This window comes from Squalius cephalus (genome assembly GCF_949319135.1).
Source record: "Squalius cephalus genome assembly, chromosome: 2".
NCBI lineage: Eukaryota > Metazoa > Chordata > Actinopteri > Cypriniformes > Leuciscidae > Squalius > Squalius cephalus.
Window position 1 is genome coordinate 30,812,268 of NC_137123.1, and position 16,416 is coordinate 30,828,683.

At 36.8% G+C, this 16,416-nt stretch overlaps 1 protein-coding gene across 3 annotated transcripts; it reads right to left on the minus strand.

Moving 5' to 3' along the window:
• Positions 1-1,575: 1,575 nt before the first annotated feature.
• On the minus strand, positions 1,576-12,321 carry nsun3 (NOP2/Sun RNA methyltransferase 3). Of its 3 annotated transcripts, XM_079896259.1 has the most exons (7): positions 12,142-12,321; positions 11,744-11,853; positions 9,855-10,216; positions 8,355-8,509; positions 5,544-5,683; positions 5,303-5,424; positions 2,723-3,882 (listed from the first exon to the last, which is right to left on the minus strand). In XM_079896259.1, the coding sequence occupies exons 1-6, from the start codon at positions 12,259-12,261 to the stop codon at positions 5,346-5,348; spliced, it is 966 nt and encodes a 321-aa protein (XP_079752385.1). In that variant the 5' UTR covers positions 12,262-12,321; the 3' UTR covers positions 2,723-3,882; positions 5,303-5,345. The 3 variants fall into 3 exon arrangements, with proteins under 3 accessions (XP_079752384.1, XP_079752385.1, XP_079752386.1); XM_079896258.1 differs by lacking the exon at positions 5,544-5,683 and having other exon boundaries at positions 1,576-3,882; XM_079896260.1 differs by lacking the exon at positions 5,544-5,683 and having other exon boundaries at positions 3,077-4,362.
• Between the last annotated feature and the right edge of the window lie 4,095 nt (positions 12,322-16,416).

The window sequence follows — 16,416 nt, forward strand, 5'->3', positions numbered from 1 at the left end:
GTTTGGTTTATTGTACATAAAATAGCAACATTGTGATAATTCTATGAAGTTAACATCAGTTAATGTACCTCAGAACAGAAATTCAATTGTACATTTATGTAACTTCTCTACTGATGGATCATTTGAGTGTAACTGAAAGTACCATTTTTTTTTTAAGTGTGAAGATATTTCACACACACTTTTAAGGGTTCCACAGGTTTCATATGTGACCCTGGACCACAAAACCAGTCACATTGGTCCATTTTTTTAAATTGAGTTTTATACATCATCTGGAAGCTGAATAAATAAGCTTTCCATTGATGTATGGTTTGTTAGGATAGGACAATATTTGGTCGAGATACAACTAGAAAATCTGGAATCTGAGGGTGCAAAAAAATCGAAATATTGAGAAAATCTCCTTTAAAGTTGTTCATTTATGTTCATGATTGTGCTGCATTCACTCACAAAAATAAATGTTTTATATATTTATGGTGGGACATTTACAAAATATCTTCATGGAACATGATCTTTACTTAATTTCCTAATGATTTTTGGCATAAAAATAATTTTGACCCATACAATGTATTGTTGGCTATTGCCACAAATATACCCGTGCGACGTGATCCAGGGTCACATATACATTATATTTATATATACACGTTTTGGAGGAGAAATACTCAGCCCCTAAGACCGTAAATAATTTATATGATACAACACAAAACTGTGATGTATGTAATTAAAAGATTATGCAACTCAATTAACACAATTCAATATTGCCAATAAAGTCCAAGAATCAAGTATTTTACTACATAAATAACCCTGTGACTCACTGTGCAGGAAAAATAAGTAATTGAACAATATCTAGACTAATATTCATCTAAATGACCTTAAAATGCATCGCAAACCTAGACTTATGCATAGTAAATGCAAACCTAGACTTCAAGGGTTATTTTTAGCAAAACATTGGAGGGGTTAACCAAACATCATGGTATTGCCAAGCTAAGGTTTCGTTTCTCATTTAATATCCAGGTGAAAAATGCTTAAAATATAGTCCATCAATTTTGCAAGCCACTTTTTAAGCAATTTCAGTGAATATTTTTGTTGATAAAAGGGTGTTTCTTCAACTATGGGCACTTTTGTCCTTTGGATGTTTAGAAAATGAAACCTGGTTCTCAGACTAAGTTTGAAAATGATTCGAATCACAGTAGAATTTATGAACGTCATGATAATTCCCACCACAGTGTCATTTCCACCACATCTCAAATTCCATAGTTTAATGTAATTTACCTTTTGAATATTTTTGGAATAAAATGACTGAAATAAGGCACAATTCGATTCAACGCACAATAGAAACATTCCATTCACTTATATTTAACTTGATTTCCCTATTTTCTTCACATATTTTATGAATATTATATTTTACCTTCAAAAAAACTGTATTAAAGAAATTGTTTGGTGTGCTAGAAACGAAGCTCTAATTGTGGGACATAATAATAATAGTAATAATAATAATAATAATAGAATTAACAATAAATATTAAAATGGTTATTTATCTCGGTTTAGAACATAATTTTATTCATTTTATGTTATATTTTTCATATTTAAGATGTGGACAAGAATGAATCAATAAAATCTATCAAAAAAAGGGCATTTGAAAAGTGTCAAATATAAATGAAGAAACGTTTAAGACAGCTTTATAACAAAAAGAAAAAAAAACCTGAAATCTTCATCAGAAGCTATGTGCAAAAGAAATGTGTCACATGACGCATAAGGAATAGAACAATTGTGAATCCACGCAGAAATGATCCTCCTTAAAAATGCCAGCGGAAGAAGAGGCCTTTCATTACTAAATGCCTAAAAAAAAAAAGTCAGTCCTCCTAAATAAAGTTAGTCCTCCATATGGTGTCCAATGATACAAAAACAGCACAATTCAAATCTTACAAGTGAGCGTGGCAAGAAAAAATATGATAGGGTCAACATGTGATAGCATGTAATGGGCTCAACAGAAACATGAAATAATCATATGAACTGAACTTTTGGGCTGAACCTCCACGCTTTTAGGCAAAACCCTAGTAGTACATCACACAAAGAACACAATCCTCAGAGTGAATCATGGTGGTTGCAGCATCAAGTTTTGGGTTGGCTTCTCTGCGGCAAGGATTAGAAAACTCATAAAGTTAGAAGTAAAAATGGATGGAGGCACGTACAGTAGAATCCCTGAGGACAGCGTGCAGCAATCCACAAAAGCACTGAAATTTGGAAGACGATTCATCTTCCAACAGGGCAATGACCTAAAACATACCGCAACAGAGCTTGAGCAATATTGCTCCGAAAGAATGAGCAAAAATTCCATTATCAAGATGTGCAATACCGACTTGGAGGCTACGGAGGCTGACAACCGCAATCCTGCCAGAGGTGATCCAACCAGGTTCAATCTTTGGGGGAGTGAATACTTGTATATTCAAATGCAGTTATAGTTAAATAACCCATCTAAGTGCAGTTTATGTATATCTGAAATAGCAACAAGCATTGATGACCTCTTAGGGTAATGTTGTTAATGCATAACCCTCTGTACTCTGCTGAAGTTTTTTTTCATAAAAATAAAGCTACAATGCTGCTGTTACAGCACTAATAGACTGTTCCTTAAATCCATACACCTTGTCTAAGAGCCGAGGTGCATGCGATCTCATTTTCATATATCATATTAATGGTAAACATTAAAGGTGTGCTCTTCCATGATTCAGGAAAACTCTCAAGTTTTATTAGACGCAATTTGTCATTGAGCTCAAAGGCTGGCAACAGCGAAACCTCCTCAAGCGGTTCAGCTGAGACGTTTAAAACACTTATGCAAAAGAGAAGAGACCTGAGCCCGCATTCATTACTCAAAACCTTGTTCATGTGTTGCGTTCTGAGATTTCAAAACAGCCTTCACTTGCGAGAGATCATCTTAAGTGGTGCTTCAGCTGGAGGGTCGCCAGCGATTAACATTTCTGCCTAACCTGTGCTGTTTTTTGCCTTTGCCGTGGCATGAAGAAAATCAAAGTTCAGATGCAAGTTCCATCAGATATACATGACCTTGCAAAAATACTTTTCTTTTGGAAATAAATGAATACTTTAATTCTGTAAGGATGCATTAAATTGATCAAACGTATCAGTAAAGACTTTTACATTGACGCAGACAATTTCTATTTCTAATAAACGCAGTTCTTTTGAACTTTCTATTCATTAAGGAATCCTGAAAGACAATGTATAATGGCTTCCAAATTAAGCAGCACAACTGTTTCCAACGTTGATAGGAAATTAGAATGATTTCTGAAGGATCATGTGAAGACTGGAATAATGATGCTGAAAATTCAGCTTTCATCACAGAAATAAATGACTTAATAAAACAGAAAAGTTACTTTAAATTGTAATAATACTTCACATGATTAGTTTTTACTGTATTTTGAAATGTGGAAAATAATAATAAACAAAAATAAAATGAAACTATTCTCAAACAGTATTATTTATCTATGTATTGTTTGTTTAGTGAAGAGGGCTAGGACAGAAAGTCATAACTCAGACCCATGTGAACACCCCAGCTCTGATGTGTTAAAAGTACAACTGCATGCTGCACCATGGCCCCAAGTAAGTTTTTAATATATTCTCCGTAATCGAGAAACATACATAGGTCCCCAAGTTTTACCCTTTTGCGGGATCACTAACTGTCCCACTGAAGGATGGAGGTGGGCAAAGTAGAAATGATCAGATAGAGAGTCAATTAACTGTTGCTCCAGGTCCAGAAGCTCCACCCCTGGATAAGACGCAAGGACCGCCTCCACAACTGATTGGTTCTCGGCTCGTGACATGGTGCAAGTGGAGTAGACAACCACTCCTCCAGGACGCACTGCTGCTAGTGCCGAACTGAAAAACAATAAAAACCACAACCAGCCAACCATTATTTCTAAAACTATGTTAGTAAAAGCAGTGGTGTTATTGTTACCTACAATTAAAACTATTAAAAAAACATTTTCATTCATTGAAATAAAGCTGAGATAAAACAATATAACTATTACATGAAAAACTTAAACTTAAAACTGAAATTAAATGTTTAAAGTCCACCTATTGTGCTTTTTTGGATATTACCTTTCATGTAGTGAGTTATTTAGCTGTTTTTGAATTTAAAATGTGTGCAAAGTTTCAAAGATCAAAGTGCATGATGTTTGTGACAAATTTGCATAATTCCAGCCTATGGTCTTCATAGGACAGCACATTTCTGCGCTGTGAAAGCAAATCCTCTTTTCATAGACATCCAAAAGGATGAGGACTCTGGCTCGAATTGATTCAGTAAAACCAACGCCTCTTCTAGTCACTGTGTATCAAGTGCCAAGGAAGCCTCCGGAGCTGAAATTCAGATAAGGTAATGGCGGTTTCATTTCTGACACACGTTGTAAGCGGTAGACCAATCACAAACACACTGGGCCATCTAACCAATCAGAGCAGAGTAAGCTTTCAGAAAGGATCCTTTATCAAACTGTTTCATTCTCTGTAAGAAAAGAGGTGATTCTGCAATGTATATTATGAAAAAAATTTAAGTGTTTTTTGACATTGGATACATGTAAACTGTTGCAGGAGACTTAAATACCACTGGAAAACAAATTAATAACCTTTGAATTCTTTATGCACTAAAACAAAAAATAACAAAAGCACAAAATTACTCAAATTAAATTACTCAAATTAAAATGTACAAATAAAAGCTAATTCAAAATATTAATAAACACTATAATAGGATATACAGAATTATTATTTAAGCCGTTTTATTTTCATTATATGAGGTCTGCGATATTTGGAACGCTGTTATGATTTTGTAATTTTCTAGCAATAAACTAAAATATTAAAAAAAATTATATAACTTTATATATTACTTCTCATATTAATATTTTCAATATTAAATCATTTGTTAAAATGCAATGAGATGCTTTAAAAACATTCTTCCTGCCATACTGTTGGACGGATACAAATGTTATCACTATGACAAAAATTGACAATTTTTTTGTACAAATTAGTAAACCATGCAACAGCAGGGTCGTGCATTAAATTTCGTACACATCTAAATAATGCTTTTGGTCATTAAATTTAGTTTACAAATAGGCTTTTTAAACCGTTCGTGTCAAAATTATGCCTTTATTGTTGTACGATTTAAAATTTTACATAATATCCAAAAGGTCAAGAACTTTGCTCAGATGAAACAGAAACAAGAAAAATAATGAAGCAGCTTTGTTTAGCATTGTCTACTTGCCCACATGAGTGTGTGTGTGTGTGCGTTCCCGTGATAGATATTTACCAGAGCAGCTCCTTCTGTAAGAGTGGTAGTTGAGTTCTCTCCTTCAGCCACATTTCCCCTTGGTGGGTATCAGGGGTATAAAGCCAACTCCGGTCATTAGAGCACGGGGCATCAACAAGCACCTGACACACATGGACGGAGCAACGCACACAGAAAAACACACATCAGAGAACAGGTTTTAACTCCGCAGGGAGGAAAAAAAAACAGTGTACGAGACTGAAGGGGAATATTTCATGTTCACCTGGGGGATGGCGAACATAACACAAAGAGGAAAGCAGAAGGACAGCAGGGACCTGCCGGTATCGGCCTCATTAGCTCTTTAAAAGAACCAACACACTCCCACCGTCCTCTGTGAGACCGGCTGGGCAAATGAGAGAGTGGCTGAGGCAGAGAGAGAGAGAGGTATAGTGGAAACACCACACACACACCTGGGGCCAATAATCTCAAATCGCACCTGAGCTAGAATCTTCTACAGTGGTTAAACAAACAACTAACGCAAGCGGCAAGAATCTCCCTGAATGATTCAGATGAGCAATAGACAGGACTTGATGAAAAAATGATCCAAACCTCTCTTTCTCTCTGGAAATCCTGCGGCCCCATACCCACCAAAACCCCTCGTTCCTTGCTCTAGCTAAGCTCATCTTTCTCGGCTTCCTTTGAGACTGCTCTCTCCTCATTAGAACTGGCTGAAACTGCAGTCAAGCTGACAATTGAGCCCCACTGTTTTTCTCCCTGCCAGCTTTGTATTAGAGCCTCTTAATTCCCTCTCTTAGCTCTGCTGCCTGTCTGGCTAAGAGAATGCCGGGGGGCACTCTGGAGACCGACGTCACTAAAGGACATGATGGTGTGGAAAGACCCCCGCGGGCCTGACAATGTGATCTAGGAACGGTTGCATTTTTAAGAGGAGAGCTGAACCTGTTACCCTCATCTAAGTGCCAGCACTGATAAAGTGATTTGATTATGGGCGTCAGAGACCTATTCTTTTGTCACTTCGGGACAGGAGGTTTCATTACCACAGCTTGAACGCGTACCTGTGTCCCCTCCATCGAGGGTCCCGGGGATCTTAAGCATCTGTCCAATGTGAATGGAGGTCAGTGAGAGTAAAAACAAAACAAAAAAACAACACTGCCACCTTCTGGTTGGATCGGTGTATCACATCCATGTACTTATACAATTCACTGCATCTGAAATGAAAGCTTGTGGCAGTAAAACCCCAACAACTTTTATTCCTTTTCACACAAATTATGATTACAGCATCAGATTACTGATTATTAAAGACTTACTTTCCTGCGGTTCCTTGCACAATACTTACAATACAATGTTATGACCTCAAAACACTTTTAAAGGTGTTGTATGTACGTTTTTGACTGTACTAAAGCATACAAATACCATAATATGTTTGCAGATGTTTAGGAATTGAAATGTGCGTTCCGTGTCGGAATGTCTGGTTTTGTTTTGGTCTGTGTGATACCCGCACGTTTACTGAATAGTATTTCGCCACCACAGGTTGCCAGTTGGCGGAAAACACACCATATTGCAGCCATGGAAGCCAGCGAACAAACTGGGTCAGAGATCGGAGATTCTACCTGACCTAAAAAGCCTCCGCACTCATCTAAAAATCTCTATGAACGGGAGCATTAAAACGCATTATTACATGGCTCTGTGGAATGCTTGATTCTGATTGGTCAATCGCGTCATCCAGTGGTACGTTATTCCTTGATAATAACCGCTGAAAACAGATAACACAGGCTCATCTGGGTTACTGAAGTCAGCAGCGCTCTACACTTGCTAGGAATGTTTTTTCTTCGTGGAAGTTTTGCTTTTGGTGAGCTTATAAAATATTAAAACTCAGTCGAATCAATATGTTGTGTACAGTTATTTAATTATGCCATCCAGTATCATGGCCTTGCTCTCTCGTTTCATAAACGCAGCTGCTGCCATTTCGTGAAGCACGACACACACACACAAAAAAAATATTTTAGGAGCAAGCTAAAATAGCATGGTAGCTACAGCAAATACATTTATATCTCTAGTTTTCTTTTGTTAACACTATCGGTTAAGTTTAGGGTAGGGTTTAATGTAGGTGGTGCGTTATTTTCAAACGCAATAGAGCATTAACCTTTTAGCGCAACTCACCAGACATTTAATTTCTGAACTGCTGTGATACGTACAACATCCAACATAAAACAATGCCAGATTCACGTTCATCAGTATCGGATAAAGCTGAACATTTTTTTAGCGCCAGCCACTGAACATTTCACTTTGAAAGTGACGTGAAACATGCAAGAAGCAGAGTAATACCATTTTGTAGAACTGTGGCCACAGGGATGTTTTTTCAGTGAGCCACTTAAAAAAAAAAAAAAATTAACTTCTCCTAACATCGCAGCCACCCTGAGCCCTTTTCATTTAAAACCATCACGACACCTCCTGTCGCATTGTGTATTCGTTTACCTTTCTGCTCAGTGGCCCGACTCTTCTCTCACCGCCAGAAGACGATAATACTCAGTCAGCAGTATCTGGGAACCTTAAAAGCTCCATATTCACTGCTTGATTGGCATGTTTGGTCTGGAGGGCTGCTAGCGACCTGCCTAGTGTCTCGTCACCCCATGATGAGTGGGAAAAAAATGCGTACATATGCAGCTTTGCCTTCAAATGACTGAGTGTGCAGAAAACCTCTATTCCACCTTGCAGCTTTTTTGGCTGCTTTGAGATAGAAAGTAAGGGCTTGCACTAAGTGTTACGCCAACTGTGATAAATGAGGAAGTTTGGAGGCATCATCGGTTCTCATGTGAGAGTGTCACTCTGACATTCACAAATAAGCAGGTTTCTTTCCCCCAAACACTTGGATGGATGACATTCAGGGGAGGTTAATTCAGTGCATTTAGCTTCTGCAGTTAAAAGAATCTTACAAATGTTAGGTAATGCTCTCTCCACTGGAGAAGTCATTTGATGATTCGTTCTGGGTAAAAATCAGTGCTTAAAATAGCAAAATGATGGCTTAAGTGTTGTAGTTTTAATGGCTGTGGCAGATGAGCAGAGGTGAGAGTGGTACCTTGTCGTAAGCCCCTGGCCGCACGCTCCCAATGCTCCGGCCGTCCAGGTGAGTCACTGAAAGCAGATGTCGTAGTGTAGGAGGAAAATATGATTCCAGAGTCTTCAGTAGCCAATCATGTCTGTGCCTATCCAGCTCATTACAGTGCAAGAGACCTGGGAGTTAACAAAACTATAATTGTAGGGTACAACAAAGTCATTTACATTTAAATGGGTCATTTAATGAAAATTATATTTTAAATTAGAAGTTCTATGTACTACATAAATGTGCTGTAAGTTTCAGTTCTGAACAACCAAGTCTAAACATAAAATACACTACTGTCTGGAGTTGTATGCAAGTATGGGTATGATTTTTTTTTATATATAGGCTATATATATATATATATATATATATATATATATATATATATATATATATATATATATATATATATATATATATATATAGGCTATATATATATATATATATATATATATATATATATATATATATATATATATAAAAGTCTCTTATGCTAACCAAGGCTGCATTTATTTGATCACAAATACAGTAAAAAGTATTAGTGAAAAAAAAAAGTATTAGTGAAATATTATTTCAATTTAAAATAACTTTTTTTCTATTTTAATGAATAATTTTAAAAATGTCATTTTATCACTGTGATGGCAAAGCTACATGTTTAGCATTGTTACTCCAGTCTTCAATATCACATAATCTTTCAGAAATAATTTGAATATGCTGATTTGGTGCTCAATAAACATTTCTTGTTATCACAGCTGAAAACAGTTGTGCTTTTCAATATTTTTGTGTAAACTTCTACTGACTATAAGTAACTTTGCAAGTACATGTCAACTTATTCTACTAACCATAACCCTAACCTAATCGTCTACTAATAATACTCTAATGAGAGTTAGTTGACTTGTAGACGTAGTTGCAAAGTTACTTCTAGTTAGTAGAATGTCTAAAGTGGACTAAATAAAGTGTAACCTAAAATTGTATAAATTATTCCACTAGAATACACTTGGAATCTCTTGTTTCTCTGCTCATATCCTCACTTATGTCTCTCTCTCTATTTTCACAGAGATGGTTTAAAACTTTACCCCCACTTTCTTCACTTCTGATTCCTGTTGGCATCCTTTACTTCAAGATGATTCAAAATTAGAAAAGGCAACAGACCAGGCCACTTTGCTTTTAAAATGTACACTATTGATAAAAATGTTGGGGCCATTAAGTTTTTTTAAATAAATGAATATACTTATATTCAGCAAAGACTTTAAACAGTTACTTTAAATTGTAATAGTATTTTACAGTATTGCTGCTTTTACTGTATATTAAATCAACAAAATCCAGCATTGGTGAGCATAAGATCCAACCCCAAACTTTTGAAATGACACTACATGGTATATCATTAGGTACGTATGTTCCAGTCAGAGATCATTCCACATATATTAGTCCTGGCCCTGGCTATGGCTAACCTGACTCTAGACTAGGTTTGCAACTTACCAGGAGTGGCTGTCTGTAATATGGCCAGACTTTTCCCCCCAGGAGCTGCACAGAGATCAAGCACATTTTCTCCTTCCTTCACATTCAAAGTCAGTACTGGGAGAAGAGAGGCTGCATTCAGGAGGTAGTACTGCTTTAACCAGCCTGGGTGGTGGCCTTGGGTGGGAATACGCACTGGATCCCGATGAATAAAACACTGCAGGGGGATGTGTGTCGTATGGGACTTGGATTCAGGATGTGCCGTCTGTGGAAGGAGGTTTGTGTATCCAAGAGCTGTGAGACACTGCTTGAGGTTTGTAAGGTCACTGAAGCGATTAAGCAGGACACCGTATTGCCATGAGAGTGGATTCAGAAGCACATCCCTGAAGACATCAAACATTTATGTGGGCTAAATTCAGAGATTGTTTAATATATTGCTCTTTTGTAAAATCTTACATTTCCAGAAAGCTAATACTTACAACAACAACAAAAAAGTACTGTGAAAGTATCATGGTTTGGTAACACTTTACAATACGGTCTCATTTGGGTCCTGTTTTTTTAAAACATATGTAAAAAAAAATCGCTTTATCAAAAAAAAAAAAAAAAAAATCCTAAGTTGTGGAAAGAGGCCATAGTTGCCTGTAGGGATGACAAGTTATCTTAAGGCTCTAAATGATTTTAGACCTGTTGCTCTGACATCATTGGTGATTAAATGTTTTGATAAATTTGTCAGGAATGAATTTTTAGTCTTTTAGTTCAGTTGGAGATAGCTTACCATGACAGAAGGGGAGTTGATGATGCCTCATCTACCCTGTTAAATATGATTATGAAACATCTGGAGGGAAGTAAACCCATGTTAGATTGCTCTGTGTAGATTTTTCTTCAGCTTTTAATACTATTCATGTGTCATAAAGAAACTGATTTCAGAATTTAAATTAGAATTTAAGATATTGGGGTGGTAATCAGATATTGCTGATGATACTGTTAGTTTTCTGACTAAGGATGAGAATTGACATGGTCCAGCGGTGAATGATTTTATGACATGGTGTGACGGTGCCTTTTTGCAAGTAAATGTAAAAAAGACCAGAGATATGGTAATTGATTTTAGAGTCCTTTGGCTTCTTGACCAACAAGAGTGAAAGATCAAATGGTGGAATGGGCTAGCTGTTACAAGTACCTTGGGCTTTATCATTGATAATAAGTTGCGTTTTGATACTCATGTTGAAGCAGTTTGCAAAAAAGGCCAGCAACGGTTACACTGTCTTCTTATGACCATGTACTATGCATATTATATTAAATATGTCCTTTGCTTCTCTATATGCTGTTGGTATGGTAATGTAAATGTTAAACATTGAAACTCACTGAATGGCATTGTCAACCAAGGTAGTAAGATTATTGGTATTAAACAGACAAGTTATCAAATAGTTTTGAACGGTTTGTCTTCCAGAAAGCTAGAGCTATCCATGCAGGTTGTACTATGAATTTAAAATGCTTCCTTCTGGTATAAGTTATAGCCTAGTATGCCTGAACTTAAAAGCAATCGGTATAACTAAAATAAACTAACAATGAGCAATTTTATTAATCTTAGTTAATAAAAATGGTCATATTCATTGATGTTATGGTCATATAATGTTAGCAATTCAACTTTTGATTTTAATAATGTATTAGTAAATGTTAGGATTAACATTAAGATTAATAAAATGCTTTAGAAGTATTGTTCATTGTTAGTTAACAAATGAAACCTTATTGTGAAGTGTCACCCATGGCTTTAAATGTAAAACCATAATACCCTTCCCATAATAAGTGTAATACCATTATAACCTAGTAAGTGAAAGCATGCTAAAAATGAAGATTGAAAACGTGTTTACAGTATTTTAGAAAATGATTCTTTTGAAAAATCCTATGCCCACCTTGCACTACGCCACTGCTCTCCAAGCTCTTCACTGTACTGTGCATCAAAATGCTTCAGTACAGTCTTACAGACTTGCCTCCGAGGTGCAGATTTACACTGTGCTGCAAGCTAATGATGTGAACAATTATTTAACCATATTTAAATAATATATATATATATATATATATATATATATATATATATATATATATATATATATATATATTCAAATGTTAATAAGAAATGATTTATATGTGTGTGTGTGTGTATTTAATTAGAATGATTATAACAATTATCTTATACTTGATACACATATAACACATAATAAAGTGTTGCCAGGGTTTTTTTTTTTTTTTTTTTTTTGTAGTAATATAACGTTAACCATAGACATCTACCCTCGATGTTTAGTCCGCTCACCGTATTAGTAACTGTGCAATGACCATGAGACGAGGCGATTAGAATACACTTAAAATACTTCAGCGCGAGAAGAGGACTGCTTGAAAATCCCTTTATACAGCATAATTTCGGAGAAAACATCGATGTTGGTATACCGGTTTTTTAAAGAATGTGTTGTCCGTCTTCTGACCGTGTTCCCCCAGAAACGTGGATTATGATCTTAGTTCCGTGTTTCTGTGTTCACAGGTCGGCTTTCGTTCCGCGTCAGGTCATTTGCAGCACTGCTAATACTATTATTCTGGTCCGATGCATTGCGAACAGCCCCAACAAACACCAACAGGTCCAACAAAACCCAACAACTGGTGAAAGTGTTGTGAAATAAAGTCCGTACATTTTATTTGGTTACACTTTATTGTGTGCCCTTGTTACAATGTAATTATACTAGCCTACGTGCATTATAAAAAATAAAGGTTACACTTTATTTTACGGTGTCATTGTTGCAGTGTTATTATCTGAGAACCAAGGAAAACAAATTTTTTCCTAATCATATTTTTTTGTGATTCCATACCTGTTTAGGGTTAAAAAAAAAAAAAAAAAACATCCTACAATTTACACATTATTTTTATTTTTATTTTTATTTTTATTTTACAGCATGTCCACTGTAGTGGACAACAGGATCATTTGAGTACGAAAACAGACACATTTGGTAGATACAAATTTTACCAGATTATAGAGTTTTTTTTTTTTTTTAACTAAGAATACATACATTTTGGGCTGTAAATTGATTATTATCCAAGAACAGACATTTTAATTATACAATAGACACATCTTGAATCATTTTCCTTATATTTTGCAAGGATGTCTTTACTATTAAAGCTTAACACTTTGTTATGTCCGTATCCTTTTATTGGTCCCCTTGAATCCTTTTAGCGTTAATTGAACAATGAACTAATGTGAAATTGATTTTTTCCTTCTGTCAAACTGAATCCAATCTAGTTTTTCCTTCACTCTTCATTTTGTTCTTAGTATGTTCTTTGTTAGTGGTGATAGTCCTGGAAGCAATTTCCCTTTTTGGTAATGCAGAGGAACATCTTGCATTTTGTACATCTCATGTACGTCTTGCTCTTGCAGCCCTTATTTCTGCATCTTTCTGCATGCTTGGTATCGATCATCTCAGGCATGTGCATGGCTCCTATAGTCTGCGCACAGATGGCTCTGGTTGTGGGATCCTCATTTTAGATGGTGGCTCATACTCATCCTCACTCTCTTCACAGCTGTTATCCAGTTCTGGACTCTCCAACAGCTCTTCAGCTAGGACTAATTTGAAGTCCAGGTACTGATGTGTGTTCTTGGATGATCTGTGCAGAGCTTTGCTGTCAGACTTGTATTGTATCCAGGAGTTTGTGATGGCAACATAAAAGAAGTGACTGATCACACGCGATGTCCATTTCTTGGTCTGGCTTGACATACAATAGAAGCTAAGCATGCGATCACAAAGATCCACGCCACCCATGTTGTCATTATACTGCTTAATTACTGCTGGTCTTTTAACCTGGACCATGTGCTTTTCTTTCTTGGACCATCTGGTACAGATGTCTTTCCCATGTACAGTGGATGCCATGAGCACTGGTTTGTTGTCGAACCATTTTGTGATGGCCAGCTCAGGACTCTTCCAGGCCACTGACACTGATGTTCCTCTCCTCTCCCCTCTTTTTTCAACTGTTTGTCTTCTGGTAGCTGGCACAGCTTTGGGACACGGTTCTTCATTATAGTTCCAGTTGCAGGAAGGCCCTTTGCCAGCAATGCGTCCAATAGATCTATGGTTGTGAAGTACCTGTCGAAGAATATGTGGCTTCCTGTTGGAACAGATTCAACCATGCGTAGAACTGCTGCAGCTCCAACTCCTATCCTTTGGACTGTAAAGGTATTCTTCCCTTGGTAGACTTCAAAATCAAGCATCAGACCATTTGGGGATGCGAGGACAAAGACCTTTAGGCCATTAGGGTTTGGCTTGCCGGGAACATATTGCCTGACTGGACAACGGCCTGTGAATGGGATGATTTGCTCATCAATGCAGACCCTTTCTGGCTTTGCAAGGCTGAGACAGCCTTGCCGCACACGATTGAGTATTGGCCTAACTTTCCAAAGAATATCTGCCTTCTTTGTTTCCTCTGTTACAGCCAGGTCATTGACAATCTTGAGGGAGTTTCTTATCCTGAAGAGTCATTTTGCTACTTATGACTGGCACTTTAGTTTTTTTGGCCCAAAACATTTTAATTCTGGGATAGCCAAGGCAGGCCATGTGGACTGAAATGCCAAAGAAGATTTGTATTTCTTGTGGCGTAGCGTTCATACACACTCCTCTGCTTTGCAGCTCTCTTTGATTTGTGTATGTTGCCAAATCTTCAAAGACCTTGTTGTCAATGTATTGTGAAAAGTATTCAATTTGACTCCAGTCTGCACATGTTGTAGGGTCATCTTGACACACAGGAAGCCCAGGTAACACAGGTGCAAATCTGATATGAAGGAAAAAAAGAATAATAAATTATAAATAATAACAGTTTAAATACTCAATGCAGCTGAATTTAAAATTGTGGAACTGCATCAAACATACATATTACTCCTGGCCCACAGAGGGTGTCGAGTTTCCTGCTCATCCCTGTCTGTATCTGTGTCTGCATCTGTCCCCTCAACTGAGCCTTCTGCATCGTCTTCCTCTTCTTCATCACCGTCTTCTCTCACTGGTTGAAACTCATCCTCATCTCTCTCATCATCTGACAACTTTAAATCTGAATCTCCCTCGACTATTTTGTAAAGAATTCTTTCTGCTTCAGTTCTGTTTCCTATAACAATGTGGAGTCATTATTTACATGAAGATAGTCCTGATGTCCACTACAACTGACATTCATAAAATGGCTAATTTTTCAAAAGATACATAATGTAGTTGCTATCAGAACTAAATATATGATTCCTATGAAGGTAAATCAGTAGCAAAACTCGAGAGCACGTAGATGTGAATTTGAGAACTTGTACAATAAATATTCGTACTTGTACATGAACATTTACACTCACAGCTCAAATGTTAAAACCTGTAAAATAAAAATCTGAAGTTGAATGTTGAAATTTGCACTCGCAGACAATAGTCACAAACCTGTATTCTGAATCTGAAGCTGCAGACAAGTAGACACAAATGTGTAAAATGCCATTCACAGAAATACAACGACAGACACAAACTTGTAATATATATTTTGCGTTTAATCTTACATTCACATTCGCGGTACAACCTCAATTAGGCACTTGCAACTTCTCAAATCTGTCACTGCAATTTCAAATTTCACGCCTTGACTTTTGCTACTCTTTTCGCGATATACCAGGTGCAAAACTAACTTGTGCACTTGAAACTCAGAGGTGGTGAGAGAGAAAGGGGGGCGGGAGGAGGAGGGGGGTCAAAGGAGCCGTTTTATTGGTTGGCACCTAGCCAATGAAATGGGACTTCGATGATGTCACGAAACCCACGTGCACTGAAACGCTATTAGACTGATATTAAAAGAAATAAACAATATTTTCAAACTCAGTAAACACCATGCTAATAATGCATACTACAGAAAAGCAGATGAGCACAGAATATGACGAAAGAAAGCAAATGTGTGTTCAGTGCAAATAAACTTGCTGCCTGTGTTTAATTAATAATGCAACGAATTATGTGTTTTTTGTTATTGTTTTTTTTATATATATATATATATATATATATATATATAACTGTTGATCCATTAAGCCTCATTAAGCGTTTTCTTGGTTTTCTATGGGAAGAAAACGTACAATTGTTGCGTTCATATTCTGTGCTCAATTGCTTTTCTGTGTGCTTTGTTTGTATGGTGTTTCCTTAGTTTGGTCTTTTAATACCAGTCTCAATTAAACGCGTTGTGTTCATATTCTGTGCTCATCTGCTTTTCTGTAGTATGCATTATTAGCATGGTGTTTACTGAGTTTGATAATATTGTTTATTTCTTTTAATATCAGTCTAATAGTTTCAGTGCACGCGGGTTTCATGACATCATCGAAGTCCCATTTCATTGGCTAGGTGCCAACCAATAAAACGGCTCCTTTGACCCCCCTCCTCCCGCCCCCCTTTCTCTCTCACCGCCTTTATATGATATCTATGCTCACCGCCTCTGAGTTTCAAGTGCACAAGTTAGTTTTGCACCTGATATATCGCGAAAAGAGTAGCAAAAGTCAAGGCGCGAAATTTGAAATTGCAGTGACAGATTTGAGAAGTTGCAAGTGCCTAATTGAGGT